The sequence below is a fragment of the Rhinopithecus roxellana genome, chromosome 4 (assembly GCF_007565055.1).
Source record: "Rhinopithecus roxellana isolate Shanxi Qingling chromosome 4, ASM756505v1, whole genome shotgun sequence".
NCBI classification, from domain to species: domain Eukaryota; kingdom Metazoa; phylum Chordata; class Mammalia; order Primates; family Cercopithecidae; genus Rhinopithecus; species Rhinopithecus roxellana.
Window position 1 is genome coordinate 33305842 of NC_044552.1, and position 20816 is coordinate 33326657.

At 36.3% G+C, this 20816-nt stretch overlaps 1 protein-coding gene across 3 annotated transcripts in view; it reads right to left on the reverse strand.

The window, feature by feature from the left end:
- The window catches only part of KIF6 (kinesin family member 6), a 385185-nt gene that overhangs the window by 272219 nt on the left and 92150 nt on the right, over nt 1–20816 (reverse strand). For all 3 annotated transcript variants that reach the window (XM_010389731.2, XM_010389732.2, XM_010389733.2), the window contains exon 6: nt 593–722. In XM_010389731.2, the coding sequence (XP_010388033.2) occupies nt 593–722 (130 nt within the window). The remainder of the gene's footprint in view (nt 1–592; nt 723–20816) is intronic.

Consider the following 20816-nt stretch of genomic DNA (forward strand, 5'->3'; position numbering starts at 1 on the left):
GTATGTTCCAAATGTTGCACTGAGATATACACACTATGGTGTGTTCCCAGATACGCCAACAATAGCTGCAAATGCATAGAGTGCTCCCTATGTTCAATGCATTGTTCTATGTACTTTATACATATTAACCCACTAACTAAATGAAAATATATGGATATGTAAATACATGCTAACATATGGATGATTTCAGGTTAGGAAAATGGACTATTTTTAAATTTTAGAAAATATGCAAAACTTCCTATAATTAGGACATGTAATAAGTTGTCATTAATGTACAAACCAATTTGTATAAAACTTAGAAATATAAAAATAAAAACTAAAAGGTAGATACACTGAAGTAGAAAAAGCAGTGGATTGAGAATATAGGGGTCTAGATTTCTGTTCCTGCTCATTAGCTAGCTGAGTGACCTTGGGAAAGTCTACTCACTTCTCTAGATCTGGGCTGCTTTATCTGCATGTGAGGTTTGGACGAGATTATTTTTAAGGTCATTGTTGCCCCTAGACGTCTATTATATCTTTTTTTTTCCACCCTGGCTTCAGATACTATATCCTACAATGTTGAAAAAACAGCTTGCAGAGAGCAGTTTATTACCTCTGCAATCATTCGGTTGGTGTCTCCTAAAAAAAGCAAATTCAGAGCTTCTTCCTCTGTGGTTGCCTGATGGAGAGTCAAGTTTTTCAGGTGAATGTTCTGATCAGGGTCCTCCAGTATTGTCACTTTCCTAGGAAAATGGGAAGCAAGAAAACAAGATACTGCTGAGAATGAAAAGAATCTGAAGTCTTCCCTACAGGCTTTTAAAAAGCTGTATAGTATGACGTCTTGAACTTATAAAACCAAATAACACACAAGACACCAGACAGCACTGGATTAGAATCAAACACTGACATTCCCTTGACAGTACTATCAAATAGCTTTGAGACTGAAAAATATATTACAAGCTCCTGATTTAAAGCCACCTGTCATTGTAATAATCAGATCGCTAAATCATCTTAGAATGCATATTCTTATTGAATTAAAAATACAAACAGATAATAATTTTCTACCTACATATCAGAAAACTAAGCCATATTTTTTTCTGTATCATGATTCAGTTTCTTACATAGGCAGTGAACTCATTCCTTTGTTCAATTTCGTATCACTTTCAATTTACATGACATTTCAAACTGGTTCACTTACCAACTTAAACATGATGAAAATTGAGGCATCTGTCATCCTTCTAGGAGTTATTCCCTTATCAAGTTTTCTCATCAAGGTGAATAAAAAGTTTTCAAGAAGTCTTATAATAAATATTTAGCTTGCCATTATTATTTTAATGCCTGTCAAATCCGTTTCTTGATCCTTTTTCATTTACAACATACCTTTTCCTTCTATTACATCCTTTTAGTCGGAGCCTTAGATCTGGAATTACATTCATCTATTACAACTACCTTAATGGGCATCCTGATGCCAAGACCGTTTCCTCCCAGGTGAATCCTAACCCTGTTTCCAGAGTTGGCTTGTCAATACTCTCCCTAAAGTACTTTCAGGACTTTCTGCAATGGAACAAAATTTGGCTAAACTCCTCATACTCTGCTTTACAGGCCTACAGATTTGAGCCATAAAGTTACTAAAGAGAGTTCCTTTCTACCTCTTAAATTTTGCCATCTTGATTTTCTTAAGAATTGTTAAGGAAAGGAAATATTATTATTCACAAATATTGCCAAAGAGTATCTCAGGTATCTTCACTTGTTGAAAACATTTGGAATTGACGACACGAAGTAAATGTTGGCATCATCCAGCATTACTTTTCCTTTAAAAGAAAAACTAGCAGATGGACATATGTCATTTTCTTTTTTATAAAAACTTATTTAGAATATCTTTAAAATGAAGATTTTGCAAGTATCATAATTTTTTTCATCTTTCCCTTTTGTAAGAAAGTTATCTGGACTTTCATATGTAATTTGTGGGCACTTAAAATCCTAATGGCAGGAAGAAAATGTAGCTCTACCAGCACATCTGTGACCAATATGTCACTAATAATGTCCTCCTTGGCCAAGTTTCAGACTCCTTTTTGTTTCCTTCAACAATACCAGCAAAAATGGAAAAAGATATTTTCTCTTAATGAAAACAAGTGTAATTTATTTATTTTTCAACAAGACTCTTAAGTGAGCTTATTAAAAATGCTTGGAAAAGAGAAAGGCATTTGAATTGAATTGAAATGGATGAGTTGTATTCTATTTTTAAAAACTCCCTTTATTCCTTAAACTTTATTTCCACCCTGATTTTTCTGAAGTGCTCAAGAAGATTTGGCTAAATTAAATCCCTAGAGATACAGAAGTAATGATTCTTCCTAAACCGACAGATTCTGGGGCTTATAGGTGAAAGAAGTTAAGGAATATTGGAAGATAAAATAACAAAATAAACAACAAGATGGTATATTAAAAGTGAGAAAAGGGCTAGGTGCAGTGGCCCAAGCTTGTAATCCCAGCACTTTGGACACTGAGGTAGGAGGATGGCTTGAGTCCAGGAATTCAAGGCTGCAGTGAGCTATGATTGTACCACTGCCCTCCAGTCTGGGAGACAGAGCGAGGCCTTGCTTAAAAAAAAAGAAAAAAAGAAAAGATGAGAGTTCTGTCTTTGTCATCATGAAGTCAAAAATGAATTCTCTAACTCTGAGGCAAAGTCACCTGTGATACACTTCGAAAGACCAAGACAGATACAATACTATTCTTGTGCAAGTTTGGAAAAGGGAGAGATGGGGTAGCAGGAAACAATTCAAAGGTGGTGCATACACTCACAAGGCACTAAATGTATGTCAGGCACTTGCCTTATTTCATTTAATCCAGGTGTTCCCAAAAGGAACTATCTGTGGATACACATACCCACTCCCACCCACCCCACTCTCTCTAGACCCCCATACACAGCACTGCTGCTTAGATCCCATCCTAAGAGATTCTGATTTGATTGGTCCAGGGTATGGTCTGGGTATTAGAATTTGTAAAAGTCCCAAGTGATTCTCCTGTACAGCCAAGGTTGAGAGCCACCGACTTCATCTTTAATATCCCTTCTAGTAGACACGTGGAGAGGAGGTTTCTGATTTTTTATCTTTACTTTCCATCTAGTTCCACTTCATACTCAAAGGGTAAAATTACTAATTTTCTTGGTTGTATAATAGCTGAAGAAGCTGATGAATCACATCTACTAATAGGTAAGGTCACTGAAAATTTTAAAAGGACTGCCTTTCCAGGGGAAGTTTCCCTTCTACCTCCCTGACCACGCAGCTGGTGGGTATACTAAGCCACACAACATTAACCACACAATAACTAACGCTCAACTGGGAATTACGGGTCTCCCTAAACATCCAAGGGGTTTATATCATTACTGAATCAAAAAATGTAAGTAATAGTAAGGGCACCTAATACCTATATATCTCGCCATTACTTCACTGAAACAGGAAATGCAGAGGACAAGCAAGTATGGAATTCTAACCATGCTCATTTATTAGACAACCTTATTTGGGTCACTGATTTAGGATTATATTTACATAGAATAATTACATGCCTAAGGTAAAAAGGGTTAAATGTGATCAGTGATATTTGGCTAAGCTACTTTTTTCTTCTAAATCACTCAGAGCCTTTGATCTCCAATGTAGTTACTTCAGAACTATTACACTTCTACATTTACTTCCAGGTGCTTGTCCAGCTTTGTCACAAAATACACTTTGTTCATGCCCTTGGCATTTCTTTGTAGAACTTTCGACTATCTCTTGTAACCCATCCCTATGCATTAATATAATGTGTTTCTCACTATTTTCTGATTTCTTGACCACAGAGGTTTTGAAAAGTAAATAAAAAGGCAGGTTAGAGTTTTCTTTCATGGGCTTCCCCCTGCTCAGGGCTCATTTGTGGGCACGCTATAAAAGAGTCCACTTCTGGCATCCTTCTGGAATCTTTGAAACACAACCTTCCCTCACCAATAAGGGTCTCTTCTTGCCAGTTTTCAGATTCTTTTCTGATTTCTGCCCAATCCCTTGGGCATGATGCTTTGGACTTTCCCATATTGCCCTGCCTCCCCCATTGAAAATCCTTTTTGCACTAAGTCTTGCAGCCAGTGCGTCAGCCCCACCTACGTTCATGCCTTTGCTCATAGAAACCCAGCTTAAGCCATGCCCTGGGCACTACCTATTGCCTGGGAGAGGTAGTTGCGGAATGAGAGTGTTTTAAATTCTACTGCCAGTGAAATGGTTTTTCAAAGTTGAAGGAAATAAGGACCATTACAAAAAGTTTCTCATCAAGTTCCTTCCTTTCCTGGCCCTTTCTTTCCCTCTGTCCCTCACAAATCAATAGCTATTTCCTGAATCCTTAGTCTACCACTTGGTCTGACTATAATTTTCATGGGTTTGAAAGAGGGCTTTATTAGAGTTTCTTAAATAAACATTCTAATTCCAAGATGGAAACCCCCAAACTATTTATTTGATTTTTTTTTTCAACAGGCCTGTGAACAGTTTTCCCTACAAAATGTTTCTATAATATTTAGATTTCAAGTGAAAAGTCACTGATAGCCTTAACTTGGATACCTAAGTGGAAAAGTTCTGCTAAGTGTACTCAGCCTGCTTAATGATGGGGAAGAAGCAAGCTTTGTGTTTTCTCTCTAAACAGAGAATCTTTTCCATTTGGCTAAGTAGTTGGAATTTGTAGGCGCCTTTTAACTGACTGAAACACATATAAAGAGCAATGGGCAGGCTCTTGTTCTCAATAATGGAAGCTATCAGTGAAAGAATCCTCCCCACTCGACACCCTACCTCCACATTTCAGCACCACCAACTTGCTGAACAGGAACTTACTGGGCATTACTGCAATGAACATGGTTTCTAATGTTCATGTTATATATAAGTGTTGCCATGGTGATTTCTATTTTTTATCTACTTGCAAATGTCCCATATGATGGTATAGGTCATGTACTACACAATGGCGCCATGTCTGAGGGGGTGCTATTCACATCATGGGTTTGTATACTTGTCATGACAAGTGTCTGTCATAAGGCAATGAAGAGCCTCCTAACAAAACCAGCATACTGCAACAATTTTCCAATAGATGGCAGGGGTGCCTTTTAATAAGTCACATAAAGGTGACTTGAGGTCATACAGACTAGAGGCCACTCTGTCTAGACACCATGACCTAGAGCAATGTCAAGGGCAGGTGGGCCTCATGACAATGGGTGGGGGTGCACCAGGCTCTTCTAAATAACTAGATATGTTTCACATGTTGTAAACATAGTCCCAACACAAGTCACTTAAATAAAGAGAACATTATTTGTCAGTTCTCAATATCCTTTTTTTTTTTTTCACCCCAACAGATTTTCTCAGAAGCTCTTTATGGTGAAGGTTTAGGGAAAAAGAGAGATGTAAAGTTTTAGGAAAACTATGTAAGGTGACCCCTCCTTTCTGCATTTAAACAATTTCAAAGGTAGATTTTCTTTAGATTGATTACAACTTTCTAAAAAGTTTCCTCTGTTGTAAAATGTAAATACTTGAAATATGTTTCTTAGGAAAGTTTCATGAACCTGCAACACATTTTTGTGTTGGCATTGACCTAGACAAAATGGGCTAAAAGCAATGGACGTTTTCTCTAACCATTAGTGAGATATTTCGAAAGCTCTTTCTAGTAGCTTGAAAACCGTATCTTTTCTTTGTAGTTTTATCTAACATCATATCTTTTCAGTGACAATGAAGAATATAGCTGATCACGTGACATTTGTAAACTAAAAATAAAATCCTAAGCTCCTTAACCAAGTGAATGGACCCCCTTTTGGCCAAGGGGACCCCAGAAAATCTGACAAACTGAATTCCCAGCCATGACAGGAAAGGCAGTTGGACACGCCTCATTATGCACCCTGCATTTTGAAGTTTCGGCACAACTTACCAGCATTAATGTTAAAACAGAGATCACAAGACTCATAGAACAAACTTTTTGTGGCAATAAGACACCAAATTATAAACAAGGCCCAAGGCCATGCCAGACTAGTGTTAAGTCACACTCTACACACCATAAAATCTAATTAAAAGGTTTTTAAAAATTAACCCAATATAATGTGGCTTGTTTTCCAACCTGACTCTGATGTAGCATCATAGCACAGATAACAGACGCCCCCAGTGTCAACTTCAGCATTCCTTTGTATACTGACTTCAAGTCTTTAGACAAAGCTTATAACTCTTTCAACCAACTGCCAACCAAAGAATCCCTAAAACCCAACTCTGACTTTTAAGTCCCTCCTTTGAGACATTCTACGTTTTCATACTGAACCAATATATGCCTTTCATGCGTTGATTTATGATTTTATAATTCCTGTCTTTCCAAAATGCACAAAACCACTTTCCAAAATGCACAAAACCAATATGTAACCAGATTGCTCAAAATAAACCTCTTTTTATTTTATTTTTATTGGCTCAAAATAAACCTCTTTAAAATGTTTTACAGAGTTTCCTTTTTCTGTTAACATGTTTTAGAAACTAAGTTAGTTAATATAATCTGCAACCTACAACACCAAGTTCTAACTTCTTAAAAAGAGGAATATAGTACACTAACAAATAAAACACTTTATCAGAAGAAGTCCAAACTCAGCACTGCCAAATATTCTGAGTAATTCTTGTGATAATTTTTTCTCTTGCTATCCATATTAATTTCTTTTATTTCAAACTGGCAAATATCTCCTCTAAATATTATCATTTTTACTTCTAATTGACCTTTATTGCTAAATAATAATGTTATTAGACTTGGACTCTTATGAGTCTGAATTCCCAAAGATCTTAACCAACCTCCTAAGGTTATCCTGCTACCATAAGTCTGCCATTTCAGAAGTGCTGGTAATCTGTATATGATTTCTTTCCTGTCTGAAGAGGAACAGAATTGAAATGACCAATGGATAAAATCATTTAATGTAATGTATCCAACAAGGCTCGAGGATGCATAGCAACAATGAGGAACTATCTGCATACTTTCCAGAAGTGTCTGCTGCTTACTGTGCTCGTGTGCTTCAATATGCCATGAAAACGAACATCACCAAAGGGACTCAGGACATAACTGGAAGCTGTTGGCCACTGCTATGGACATGTGAAGCCCGAACAAGAATGATCTATGATCAGCAAAGATAGGACCATACTAGGTGCAATTAATGTATAGGAGAACCAGGAGAACCAACACTTTCTCAGGGGCAATTGCACTCATTTATTTATTAGTCACTATAATTTAATCATTTCACTAAGATTTAGCACAAATATGAAACATTATGTTATTTCCATTTTCTTTTTTCAAAATAATCCCCAAATATATTAAAGTTTTAGATGGCTAATAACTTGATAAGAATATCTTTCTGTATTATGTTAATCTAACTAAACTATTCCATGCCCTAACAATATCACTTCACAACCATCAATGGTGCCCAAATCTAATTTATTGAAACATGGTTTATCATACACTTACCTATGACCTGCCAGACATCATCATTTGCATGCTCTTCCAAAAGTGAATATTTTAGATAATCAAAAAACTGTGCTTGTTACACTAGTATTCCTTGCTAATTTCTAACAACATTCAGCCGTATCACATTCCTTCTGATGCTCCAGGCTTACAAATAACACATCATTTAATGAAATGCCTTGTTTGGCCTAATTCCATATAGTAATTATAGAGCAGTGCACTAAAAATTGTTTTCTTTAGAGCTACCAACTTCTTTTCAAAGAAAATTTTCTCCTGTTTCTACTAATACTTGCTTTCTTATTCAGATTTTATAGTGGTAGTAACACAAATTATGTGCTCAAGTTTTCCACATTTGGGAAACCTATAAAAATAGATACATCTAGAAGCAATGGATTTGTAATTCTGGAAAATCATAGCATTTCCTCTGCCAGGTAAATAGCTTTATACACCTCTTAGTTTATGATATTACATTTTATAAGTTCTGAATTTATTTACTTTTATTTTCATTTTAACATACAGTTTATTATTTTTCCAACTATAAGCATAATACATACTTCTTGTGAAAAAGTGTGAAAGTAGAAAGAACCAAGAAAGCAGAGCCTCATTACAAGGACAATGTGGTATGTTAATATATTGCCTTAATTTTCTTACACACATTTTGCAGATCATCATAAAATTATAAATGTATGCATGTTACTCTCTTTTGATCACCCCTCAACATTTTATTTATTTATTTATTATTTATTTAATTTATTTATTTTGAGGCACAGTCTTGCACTGTTGCCCAGGCTGAAGTGCGGTGGCATGATCTTGGCTCACTGCAACCACCACCTCCCGGGTTCAAGTGATTCTCCTGCCTCAGCCTCCTGAGCTGCTGAGATTACAGGTGCCCACCATTGTGCCCAGTTAATTTTTATATTTTTAGTAGAGACAGGGTTTTGCCATGTTAGCCATGCTGGTCTCGAACTCCTGACCTCAGGTGATTTGCCCACCTTGGCCACCCAAAGTGCTGGGATTATAGGTGTGAGCCACCACACCCAGCCTACAACTTTTTTTAAATAGTTACACAATACTTTAGGGTTAGGATATATTAATGAAATTTTTTAACCCTTCTTTTATGAGAATTTGTTGTTTCCAATTTAAGGCTGTTTTAAATAACATGGTAAGAGATATGTATATGTATAGATAGATAGATAGATAGATAGATAGATAGATAGATAGATATAGATATACATATACACACACATATACATATACACACACACACATCTTTACTGTATCAATATATATCTGATCCTGAAGCTTTTGAAATAATTCATATTTTCTCCTTAGGGAAGATTTCTGGGGGTGACATTACAAGATCAAAAGCTTTGAACAGCTTTAAGGCTCTCATCATACCTGGCAGGCCTATAGCACCCTCTGTGGAATGGACAAAACTGGGCTGAGATCCTGGCCCCACCCCAGGTGCTAGTGGTAAGTCTTTGGTATCTTAGGAACTCTCGTTGCATCTCTGTCTCCTCTATAAACTGAAGACAATATCACCTCTACAGTGGACTGTTGAGAAAAGAATCATGTATTTAAGTTCCTTGTTCATCGCTGTGCCCCAGGCCTAAAAGGACAACTGGTATATGTTTGATGCACAATAATACATTGGATGAATGAACAAATGTGCTTAGTAGTGTATGTTGCACATTAAAATCCAATAACTAGTAGCTTCCTTGAAGGTAGCCAGTAAAACGGTTTCCAAAAATGTTATACTGATTTATATTCCTACTGCATGAGAGTGCCTGTTTCACTATTATTTTAATAACACTGAACATTAGTTTTTAAATTTTTGCTAATATTTTAGGTTAAAATGTTCTGTTTAATTTACATTCTTTTAATGGCTAATGAAATTGAACCTATTTTCGCCAGGCATGGTGGCTCATGCCTGTAATCCCAGCACTTTGGGAGGCCGAGGCGGGTGGATCACCTGAGGTCAGGAGTTCGAGACCAGCCTGGCCAACATGGTGAAACCCCATCTCAATTAAAAATTCCAAAAATTAGCCAGGTGTGGTGGTGGGTGCCTGTAATCCCAGCTACTTGGGAGGCTGAAGCAGGAGAATCGCTTGAACCCAGGAGGTGGAGGTTGCAGAGAGCCAAGATCACACCACTGCACTCCAGCCTGAGCAACAAAAGTGAAAATCCAGCTCAAAAAAAAAAAAAAAAAGAAAGAAAGAAAGAAATTGAACCTCTTTCCATCTGTTTGTTTTGTCTTTTGTCTACTTATCGGGGGTACTTAAATGCATGAGCTCTTTATATATAAAACCTTTTGTTTCTTATATTTATTATGCAAATTTTATATGTGCTTGCTTTTTAACTTTGACGTATTAGAAATGTTGTTTTAACATATAAAAGTTTAAACTGTTATAATGTATGAATCTTTTATTTCTGTCATTTTTAAGCTTAAAGTCCTTCCAAATTAACAGAGTATATAAAAATTCACTTTTCTTCTACTCTTTTGGTATATGAGTTGATGGAATGAAATGAGGGGTCTAAATGGATTTTTTCCTCTCCATCAATGATTGTGTGGCTCATGATGCAGGTTGCCTATATGGGATCTGTCCTCCCCTTCTCCCTAACTATTAGGCTTTGATTTTGTTCAGGGAATTATTTAAAAACACCAGACTTTCCCAGACTCTCTTGCAACTAGGGCTGCCCATATCACAAAATTCTGGTCAGTGACAAAGAAGTAAAAGTCACTGGATGGAGCTTCCTGGACATGAGCAGCCTCAGGCAGCAGATGCCTGTTTCCTTCCAGAAATGTGCACGAGATGCTGGAGGTGAGGCAGCCATTTTGCACGATGACTAAAGCTGCCCACTAAGAATGGCTGTTCAGACTGATGAAAGGAAGCCCTGAAGGCATCCTGGAGCTTTCACAGCAACCCTCCCTGCCTATTTTTAGAATCTTTAAGGTCCACGTGGTGGTGTGGGAGAGGTGAGGCTTGGGGTGTGGCAAGGAACAGACTATTTGGTTAAGCCATTGTAAGTTAGGCTGCTATTACCTGCAGTTGTTAATTTACTAACACAAATGTCCAGTACTGTTGACTGAAGAATTCTTCCCTCTACTTACATTAAATGATTACATGGTATAGAATATGATTCTGGTTTAATCTGTTTGCTTTTCTTCATCTATTTAATTTAGAAGTAGTATAACATGATTTCATTATTAGAATTTTTACTTAATTTGAACAGATAATGTCATTAATTTTATCTCACTTTTCCACTTTTTGAAAATTTCTTTGTTCTTCTTGGTTGTCTATCCTTTCAGATAAACTCTGGAATCATATATATGTTCTTTAAAGCCTCTGTGATTTTGTTTGGAATTTCATTGAACCTATGCATTAATATGAGGATACCCCTTTAAGATATTCATACTGCACACTCAGAAACAGATTAATAACTATCTATTTTCAAGTCTTCTTTTACTTTCACAGAAAAATGTACTATCTTGTTCACAAAGTTCTTGAACATTTCCTGAGCATTTTACCTTCTTTTTCTATTGTAAAAGAGATCTATTTAGCCATTACTTTTCTAAATGGATTATTCCTAGAGCTTGCTTCTTAGATCGAGTTAGACAAATACTAATAGATAATAGCTGGCCGTTTGGTCTGAATACGATCAGTCTTATTTCTGTTTCATAGTAACTAATTTTCATTTTGTAGAACATCTTCAACTACTATATTTTATTCAATATAAAAACACAAAGCCAATTAGAATTAACTGCAGAATCACACATAGGCTAACTGCTATGGAAGTTCCAGAGCAGAGAGATTAATATGCTGTTTGTGACTTTCATCACCTGGCCCAGATAACTCCTCTAGTCATCTGATGTAATCTCTTCACTTCCCTCACCTAGACTTCATTCTAAAGGCTCTTCCCATGTGTCCCCTCTCTCGGGCCAGCTCAGCTCTGCTCCTACCTCCACAACACTGTCAGCTCTTGGCTCAGTCAGAACTTGCCATACGTCAGAAAAATAAGGAAACCACTGAGAGTTGTGGGAGCAGAGATGGGGGTGTTAAAAGGGGCCTGAGTAGGTAGTGACAGGAAACAACTGGCTGAAGTGAGCTCCTTTTATGAGACGACTGCAGCTCTAAATCATGTGTATGCTCTTTTCGCATGTACATACATCATTAGTGGGACAGTCGAGTGTGGTGCAGAAGCTTCTTCAGGTGTTTCATGTGTATATTCCATTTTCCAACTAAATGGTAAGTTAACTGAAGAGACAAATACAGCTTAAATTCTTTATAATATAAATTAAACTCAAAAGAGCTAATTGAGATTCTTGCAATATGGTAAATTGTTGGTAATACATGGTATTAACACTCTCAAAAGGTTGTAATAATTTTTTTCTCTATCAGTTAAGCTATAATAGACGTTTTCTAAACCCTGTACGTTTTTCTAAAGAACAGAATAAAGTGATCAGGCAAGCTTAGAATCATTCAAAGCTGTTTAAATAATCCTGAGGTTTTGCTTTATCTGAAAATGATGTCCTATCAGAACAAATCAATTCATAAAGCAACTGTGGAGACTAACAGGACAATATGTCAAAGCAAAACAAATCCATACTAATATACAGTTTAGAATGTGTATTTCACCTCTTAATGGCTGAAGAAAGTGTATGCATTTGTTTATACACAAAGCACAAGAAAAATGGAACAGACTGAGGTGACAGTGTTTTTCCTGTCATTAATTAATCTCATGTCACTAAAAGCTCTGAATATCACAGATATATTTCTACATTCCAGATACGAGTGAAAACACTGAAGCTGTTTCTTCCTATCCTTCCACACATCACTTATCAAACAATGGTTCGTGAAAGCTAACATTTCTATTATATGGACTAAATGTTTGTGTCCCCTCCAAATTCATATGTTGAAGTCCTAATTCCCAATGTGATGATATATAGAGGTGGGGCTTTTGAGAGGTAATTTGGTTTAAATGAGTCATGAGGGTGGGGTCCCAATCCCATGATGGTATTAGTATCCTTATAACAAGAGCTCTCTCTCTCTCTCCCCACCAGGTGAGAAGGCAACAATCTGCAAGCTAGGAAGAGAGCCCTCACCAGACACCAAATCTGCCAGCACCTTGCCCTTGGACTTCCCAGCCTCCAGAACTGTGAGAAGTAAGTGTCTGTTGTTTAAGCTACCCAGTCTATGGTATTTTGTTATGGCAATCCAAGCTGACTAAGACAACCTCCTAATTGTCTAAGACATTTCTGATATTGAGAACAATCTCCTTCAACTGGCTATTGAGAGTAGAGGAAGCCAGCTTTCCCCCTTGTTATTACTCTAGTAGGTCGGGCTAGACTTTGTGTGGAATTATGTCATTTTCAGGCTAGAGGGGCTTTCTATTCCCTTCATCATGATCACTGGCAGTGTTTCAGTTCTCAAGGTACACAGTCCCTGGCCAAGACATAGAGTAGGACTTAACATCACTGGTCACTGGTTACTCATATCATCCTACAGGAAAGCACCCCTAACTCCTCAAGAGGCTGCCGTTCCAGCTGTGTCAGTAATTAACTCAGTTTAAGAAAAGACTGGAGTTAGCTTTAACTTTGAGATCTATGCTTATAGGCCTAGGAGTCCCCTCAAATCCCCATAGAAGCCAGAAAAAAAATAACACAAATGAAACATGTAATGCAAAAGGTAGTAGTAAGAACCGAAGGATGCATGCCTCATCTAAAAGCACTAAGTAAAAAAATTTTAAACACAAAATGTGTAGGCCAAACAAAACAGGTTTAGGCCTGATGCAAGGACGGCCCAAAGTGTAGGGGGGAGAACTGGCTTCCAAAAGGACAGAGTTCCTGAGACTAGAGGAAAGTAGGTAAGTGAGAAAAAGGGTGACAGGCAGGAAGTTGAGGAAATTTATGTTTGACAGTTTTCATATTCTTTCTGAGACAGGGATACAATGGGTTTCAAAGAGATTTGGGGCAGGTAGTAGTTGACCAAAGAGATGAATATCTGGTAAAATTATTGTAAGGATGGGAACAAAAAGCACCAGGCACATCAATGTGTTGCTCTGCAGGCTGAGGGCCCAGCTGAGGTCGGAGACCATAATATGGTGAAGCCTACTCCAGTCTTCTCTGAACCCCCAGGTTGAAATCAGTTTCCCCTCTTCTGCCCCCACAGAATCTAGGGCATCTTATCACTTACTATGCACAACTGAAATGATCAGTTTATGAGTCTGTTCTATTAGAACCAGAGCCCTTTGAGGTCAAGAATATTTACTTTCAGACTTTTGCAGAGAGTCTGACATGCACCAGATGGGGCTAAAATAGACAAGCTTTGGCTCACTCAGACCGACACAAGTGGCTCCAGAGGCCTAAAGAAACCTAGAAACTGCAGTCTGCTCAGAGTTCAGGTGGAGTACTGGGATATGACACGGATCTCTTAGGAAAGGACATCAGAACCCCCAGCTCTGATGTTTAATAGAACAGGGTTAATATCCTGGTTCTAGCTCTTAGCAGACATGAAACCTTGGAGAAACATCACACAATCTCTGTGAACCTTAGTTGTGTCAACCATAAAACATGGATTATAATACCTACTTCCTTAAATGAGATAATGTATGCACAGTCTTTAGCATAAAAACTGTCATAAAATAAGTGCTCAATAAATACTGATTCGCTATCCTCTTTGGAGAGATTTTCCTGGTATTTCAGAAAACAACTTCCCCTAGGTGGATGAGGGAAGGCATTAAGGCAAACCTCCTGCATTAGAATCACCTGGGATATTTATTCAAACATATCTGAATTTTCTGCGGATGGAAGCCAGGAATTAGCATTTTTAACAATCATCCCAGGTGATTCTTACACTTAGTTAAATTTCAAGCCACTGGATTATGATGCCTTCCAATTTTGTTCCTTTGTTTTTTACTCCCGCTGTCACCTAAGCAGTCCTAGTAACTTCCCACAATGCTCTGACTCTTGTCCACCTCATTCCAGTGCTACATATTACTAACTGATTTTTCTTCCTAAAAGGCAGTTCCAATTACACTATGTCCTGGAATCAAAATCTCCAAGGGCTACACCTTGCCTACCAAATCCTTGCATTTATACCTTGCCAGTCTTAATGCTCCTGTCTACTCCCTTACTGGGTTCTAGTCAAACAGGTCTACTAACTGTCACAGAACAAGCCCTATGCTTCAACTTCTCTATCTTTGTTTCCGCACAAAAGCGACACTCCACTGCCCCAAGTCCTACCCCTTCCCTCAAGGATGATTTCATCTGCCATCTTCCCTGTGAATCTTTGCCTGATCTCTTGCATTGATGTGATTTCTTTCTCCTGTGAGCTCTTGTCATTTTTTTTTTTTTTTTTTTGGCTCTTACAATGTTTTTCATATTCCACCTTATGCTATTTTATACTAGCTTTATCCTCTCTGCTATGAGTTCCAGGGAAACAGGGACTACGTTAGCAAACATGGTGCCTACCACAATGTCTGGAACAAAGTTGGGTCTCAACAAATGTTTGCTGAATACATGAATGAATTCACATGACTAGACTGTAAGCCATGAGAGCAGAGACTGTGCATTAATTTTTTTGTAACTCCTGCATCACTTAGCAGTGTTTTCTATCCAGTTGGTATTAGAAATGTGGTGACTTAAATGTAACATTTGGAGACATTTTCCCCTTTGATGACAAATTATTCAAAAAATACAACACAGCCAAGATTTCAATACTGAATGCTGGAGTTTACTGGCTCCTTTTTATAGCAATAACCATGACAATCGTAGAATCTTAAGTGGAATATGCTTCCCTATTTAGGAATACTAAAATTATACTAAAGTAAGGTGACTATTTTCTCTACAGCTAAGACCAACAGTTATCCTGTTTAACTTCATGAGACAAACTTAGATTCTAACTATATTCCCTTTATAGCGTGTGACATAAGAAGCTTTCAAAAATAGAATTTCTATTTTGATTTGAAACACTAAAAAATTTCTAAATACAGAATAGGTTTAATACATATATGTGTGTATATGCATATGTTTGTCTATATACAATATATAGCCAATTACTTTTTAAATTAAACTTTTTGAGATACTTATAGATTCACATATAGCTATAAGAAATAATTCAGGGAAATCTCATACACCCATTGCCCAGTTTTTCCCAATGGTAACATCTTACAAAACTATAGTATTAAAATATCACAACCAGGACACTGGCAATCCAATCCACCAATCTTATTCATATTTTTCCAGCTTTGCTTGTACTCATTTATGTGTATGTGTGTGTGTATAATTTTAGTTCTATGCAATTTTCCCAGTTGTGCTTGTATTCACTTGCATGTGTTTGTGTGTGCATTTAATATTTAATTCTGTGTAATTTCCCCAATTTTGCTTATGTTCCCTTGTGTGTGTCTGTGTGTGCATTTAGTTCTATGCAATTTTATCACATGGGTAGCTTTGTGTACCAAGAGCCACGTGAAGACACAGAACACTGCATCATCACAAGGATCCTTTGTGTTGACCTTGTCCAACCATTCCCCTCCCCTCCCTAACCCTGTATCCACTAATCTGTTCACCAACTGGAATCATACAGCATGTAAACCTTTTGGGATTGGCTTTTTTTACTCAACATATTTCCCTGGAGATTCATTCAAGTTGTTGATTGTCTCAATAGTTCATTCCTTTTTGTTGTCATCTTATTAACTAAAGCCTATAGTTTACATCAGGGTTCATTCTTTTTATTGTAAATTCTGTGGGTTTTGACAAATGTGTTACGTCATGTGCTCACCATCACAGTATCATATAGAACAATTTAACCACCCACCCCTGTGCTTCACCTATTGATTCTTCTACCCTTCCCCCTCAACCTCTGACAATCACTGATCATTTCACTGTCTCTACTGTTTTGCCTTTTCCAGAATGCCATATAGTTTGAATCATACAGTATGTAGACTTTCATGCTAACTTTTGCACTTAGCAATATGCATTTACATTTCCTCCATGTCTTTTTGTGGCTTAATAGCTAATTTCTTTTCATTGACAAATAATATTCCCCTATATGGATGTACTATAGTTTATCTGTTAACCTATTGAGGAACATCTTGGTTCCTTCCAATTTTTAGCAATTATGAATAAGACTGCTATATGTATTTGTGGGAATGTTTTTATGTAGACATAAGTTTTCAACTCATTTCGGTAAAAACCTAGGCATGCAGTAGCTGGATTGTATGGTAAACGTATGTTTAATTTTCTAAGAAACTGCCAATTTGTCTTCCAAAGTGGTAGTATCGTTCTGCATTCCCACCAGCAATTAATGAGTTCCCGTTGCTCCACATCCTTGCCAGTATTTGGTGTTAGTATTTTAGATTTTAGCCAGTCTAATTTGTAAGTAGTGGTATATCACTGTTTTAATTTGCAATTCCCTAATGACAGGTGATGTTGAGCTTCTTTTCATACGCTATTTGCCATATGTGTATCTTCTTCAGTGAAGTGGCTGTTCAGATATTTTGCCCATTTTTAAAATTGGTGCATTTATTTTCTTATTGTTGAGTTTTTAAAATTCTTTGTATATTTCAGATATAAAAATTATTTGTGTATTTGTATCTTTATCAGATATGTGCTTGGTAATTAATTTCTCCCAGCCCGTGACTTGTCTTTTCATTTTCTTAACAGTGTCTTTCACAGAACAGAAGTTTTAATTTTAATTAAGTTCAACTTATAATTTTTTTCTTTCACTGGTCATGCTCTTGGTGTTGCATCTAAAAAGTCATTGGCAAACCCAAGGTCATCTGGATTTTCTCCTATGTTATCTTCTAGAAGACTTATAGTTTTCCATGGTACATTCTGGTCTATGACTCATTTCATGTTAATTTTGTGAAAGGTATAAGGTCCATCTCTAGATTCATTTTTTTCACGTGTGCATATCCAGTTGCTCCAGTACTAATTATAAAAAAGCCTATCCCCTTTCCATTGAATTGCTTTTGCTTCTTTGTCAAAAATCAGTTGACTATATTTTTAAGGGTCTATTTCTGGGCTCTCTATTCTGTTCCATTGATACATTTGTCAGTTCTCTTGCCATTATCATACTGCCTTAATTACCATCTTTATAGTATGTCTTGAAGTTGGGTGATGTCAGTCTTTTGACTTTGTTCTTCTGTATTGTGTTGGCTATTGTGGATATTTTGCCTTTCCTGTAAAATTTATAGTCATTATATTGACATCTACAAAATAATTTACTAGGAATTTGCTTTAGATTAAATTGATCTATACTTTATCTACAAATCAAGTGAGAAAGAACTGACATCTTAATAATATTGAATCTTCTTATCCATTAACATGGAATATCTTTTTATTTAGATATTCTTTGATTTATTTTATCAGTTTTGTAGTTTTCCTCATATAGCTCGTGTACATATCTTGTCAGATTTATACATATTTCTTTTTTTGATGCAAAGGTAGGCAGTATTGTGTTTTACATTTCAAATTCCAATTATTTATTGTTGGTATGTAGGAAAACAATTGACTTTTGTACATTAACCTTGTATTCTGCAACCTTGCCATAATCACTTATGAGTTCCAGGAATTTGTCAATTCTTTGAGATGTTCTACATGATAATCATATCATCTGTCAACAAAGACAGTTGTATTTCTTTCTTCTCAATAACTTTAATTTCTTTTTCCTGTATTATTGCATTGGCTAGGAATTCCAGTACAATGTTGAATCAGAGTGGTGAGAGGGACATCCTTGCCTTGTTCCTGATCTTGGGAGAAAGCATCTAGCTTCTCATCATTATATATAATATTACCTACTGGCATTTTATAGATATTCTTTATCAAGTTGAAAACATTTCCTCCATTTCTAGTTTCCTGAGAGTATCATAAGAGGATATTGGATTTTGTTAAATATTTTTTCTGCATCTATTGATATAATATGACTTTTATTCTTTAGACTGTTCATGCCATGGACTACATTAATTGATTTTTGAATGTTGAACTAGTCTTACACACCTTCAATAAATCTCACTTGGCTGTAGAATAGAATTCTTTTTATACATTTTTGAATATAATTTACTAATATTTTGTTGAAGATTTTTGCATGTGTGATCACAAGAGATATTAGCCTGAGTTTTCCTTTCTTATAATGCATTTGTCTGCGTTTGGTGTTTGCATAATGCTGGGCTTACTGAATGAGTTAGAACGTGTTCCCTCTGCTTCTTTTTTTTTTTTTTTCAGAAGAGACTGCAAATTCTTTGGGATATTTTAGTAGACAATATGTATGTCTTTTATTTCTTGTTTTTCTTTTACTGCAGTGGCTAGTATTTCCATACTATATTGAAGAAGAGTGGTGAGAGTGGACATTGTTGCACTGTTTCTGATCTTAGGAAGAAAACATTCAGTCTTTCACCATTACATATTTGTCAGCTGTAGGATTTTGTAGATACTCTTTAACAAATTGAGGTGATTCTCCTTATTTCTAACTTGTTGAGATTTCTATCAAGAATGGGTGTTAAATACTATTTCTGAGCTTCATATAATTTTTATTCTTTAGCCTGTGGATTACACTGATTGCTTTTCAAATGTTGAACTAGCTTTGCAATCTAGAATTAATCTCACTTGGTCTTGATACAGTATTCATTTTATACATTTTTTGATTCAATTGCCAATATTTTGTTGAGGATTTTTGAACTATGTTCATGAGAGATATCAGTGTGTAGTTTTTGTTTGTTTGTTTTTTGTACAATTTTTGCCTGGTTTTGGTATCAGAGCAATACTAGACTCATAGAATAACCTGGGAATTGTTCTCTCTTCTATTTCCTGGAAGACATTATGCAAAATTGGTGTTAATTCTTCTTTAAATATTTGGTAGATTTTCCAGTGAAACAATCTAGGCCTAAAGATTTCATTTTGTGAAACTTATAAAATGATGAGTTCAATTTCTATAATAGTTATTGAACAACAATGTATTTCATCTTGGTTAAGTTTGGATAATCATTTTTGATTGTTAATTTAGATGTCAGTATTTCTCATATTTACTAAACAAATGACTATAGCAACATTTGCAAAAAAGCAAATGACTTTAGTTTAGTGCCCTGACATAATATATACAAAATCCACAGACAGTTTATAGGCAAAAGTTCTGCAAGAGCAGACAAGTGGTACACCTTAGAATGTAAAAAAAAAAAAAAAAGAAAAGGCAGAGTGTATGTAAAAAGAGTGTCTTGCAGGTGACATTTGGGGATGCTGTGTCACTCAATGGTAAGGAAGCTGTTACTGATGGCTATAATTGTGCAGCACCAACATGACCCTGCGTTTGATTTTATATAGTTAAGCCTAGTATAAGAATGCAAAAGAGATAAAATGGGTATATTGCCATTGTCCCTCAAATGGATGACTACAAGTGGGGACCAAGGTCAACAGACATTTTGCCTACTATGTTTAGAAGGCATTCAAAGTGTTTGAGACATTTCAGCTCACAACAATGAAATCAGTCAACCAGACAGCTAGAATTTCAGAGTTATAGTATGCCCCAGTTCAAGAGTGTGTAATTAATAGCACATATGCTTAATCTAATCCAAGTACAGCAAAAAAATTCATTAAAAATAATTATTTTAGCATCTTAGTAAAAGGCAAACTCTTCTAAGGCCCTCAGAAAACTAGCAGATTCAATACCAGTCAAACTGCATTATCTCCACAGCAAAGGGCTATCCAATTCTTGAATTGTTCTAAAATTTTATAGCAGTGAATATATTCAAAGTAATAGACTATTGACTTGGATATGGGACTCTTCTTTCTTAATGACATTTTTATTTTAATGGTATTTGTCGTCATGTAATTACAGTCCAAAATGTGAGAAGAAGAAGAACTGTTTTAGACCACTTTTGTGTATGTGTGTGGAAGTTTCTTGAAAACAACTGTTTTATAACTGAAGTCACTTCCAACTTGAGTCAGTGAACTCTCCAACAAGAGGACAAAGCTACTAAAGGAGGGGAAGTCGCTGAAGATGAAAGCTAGCAACATCCCTGGAGACAATCTGACCAGCATTGAGAATGACTGCTGAATGCCAGTCATGTTGAGAAACGTGGAGGACACAGGGTGGACTAAGGCATTGTGCTTGCTCTCAAGAGGCTTGCTCTTTTCGAAAAGAAGCCCATTTGAAAATACTGAAATCACTTTTTCTTCTTTTGTGAAGGATAGAAAACTCAACAACTAAGTCGTCTCCTGTGAAGGGCACCAGTCTTTTTAACTCTTGACATTGGAGGCTGAAAGATTGTTAAATATTACTTAATCCGATGCCCACATTCTATAAATAGAGAAATCCAGAAAAATGAAATAATTTACCTAAGACTGTAGGACTAGGACTGGAACCCAA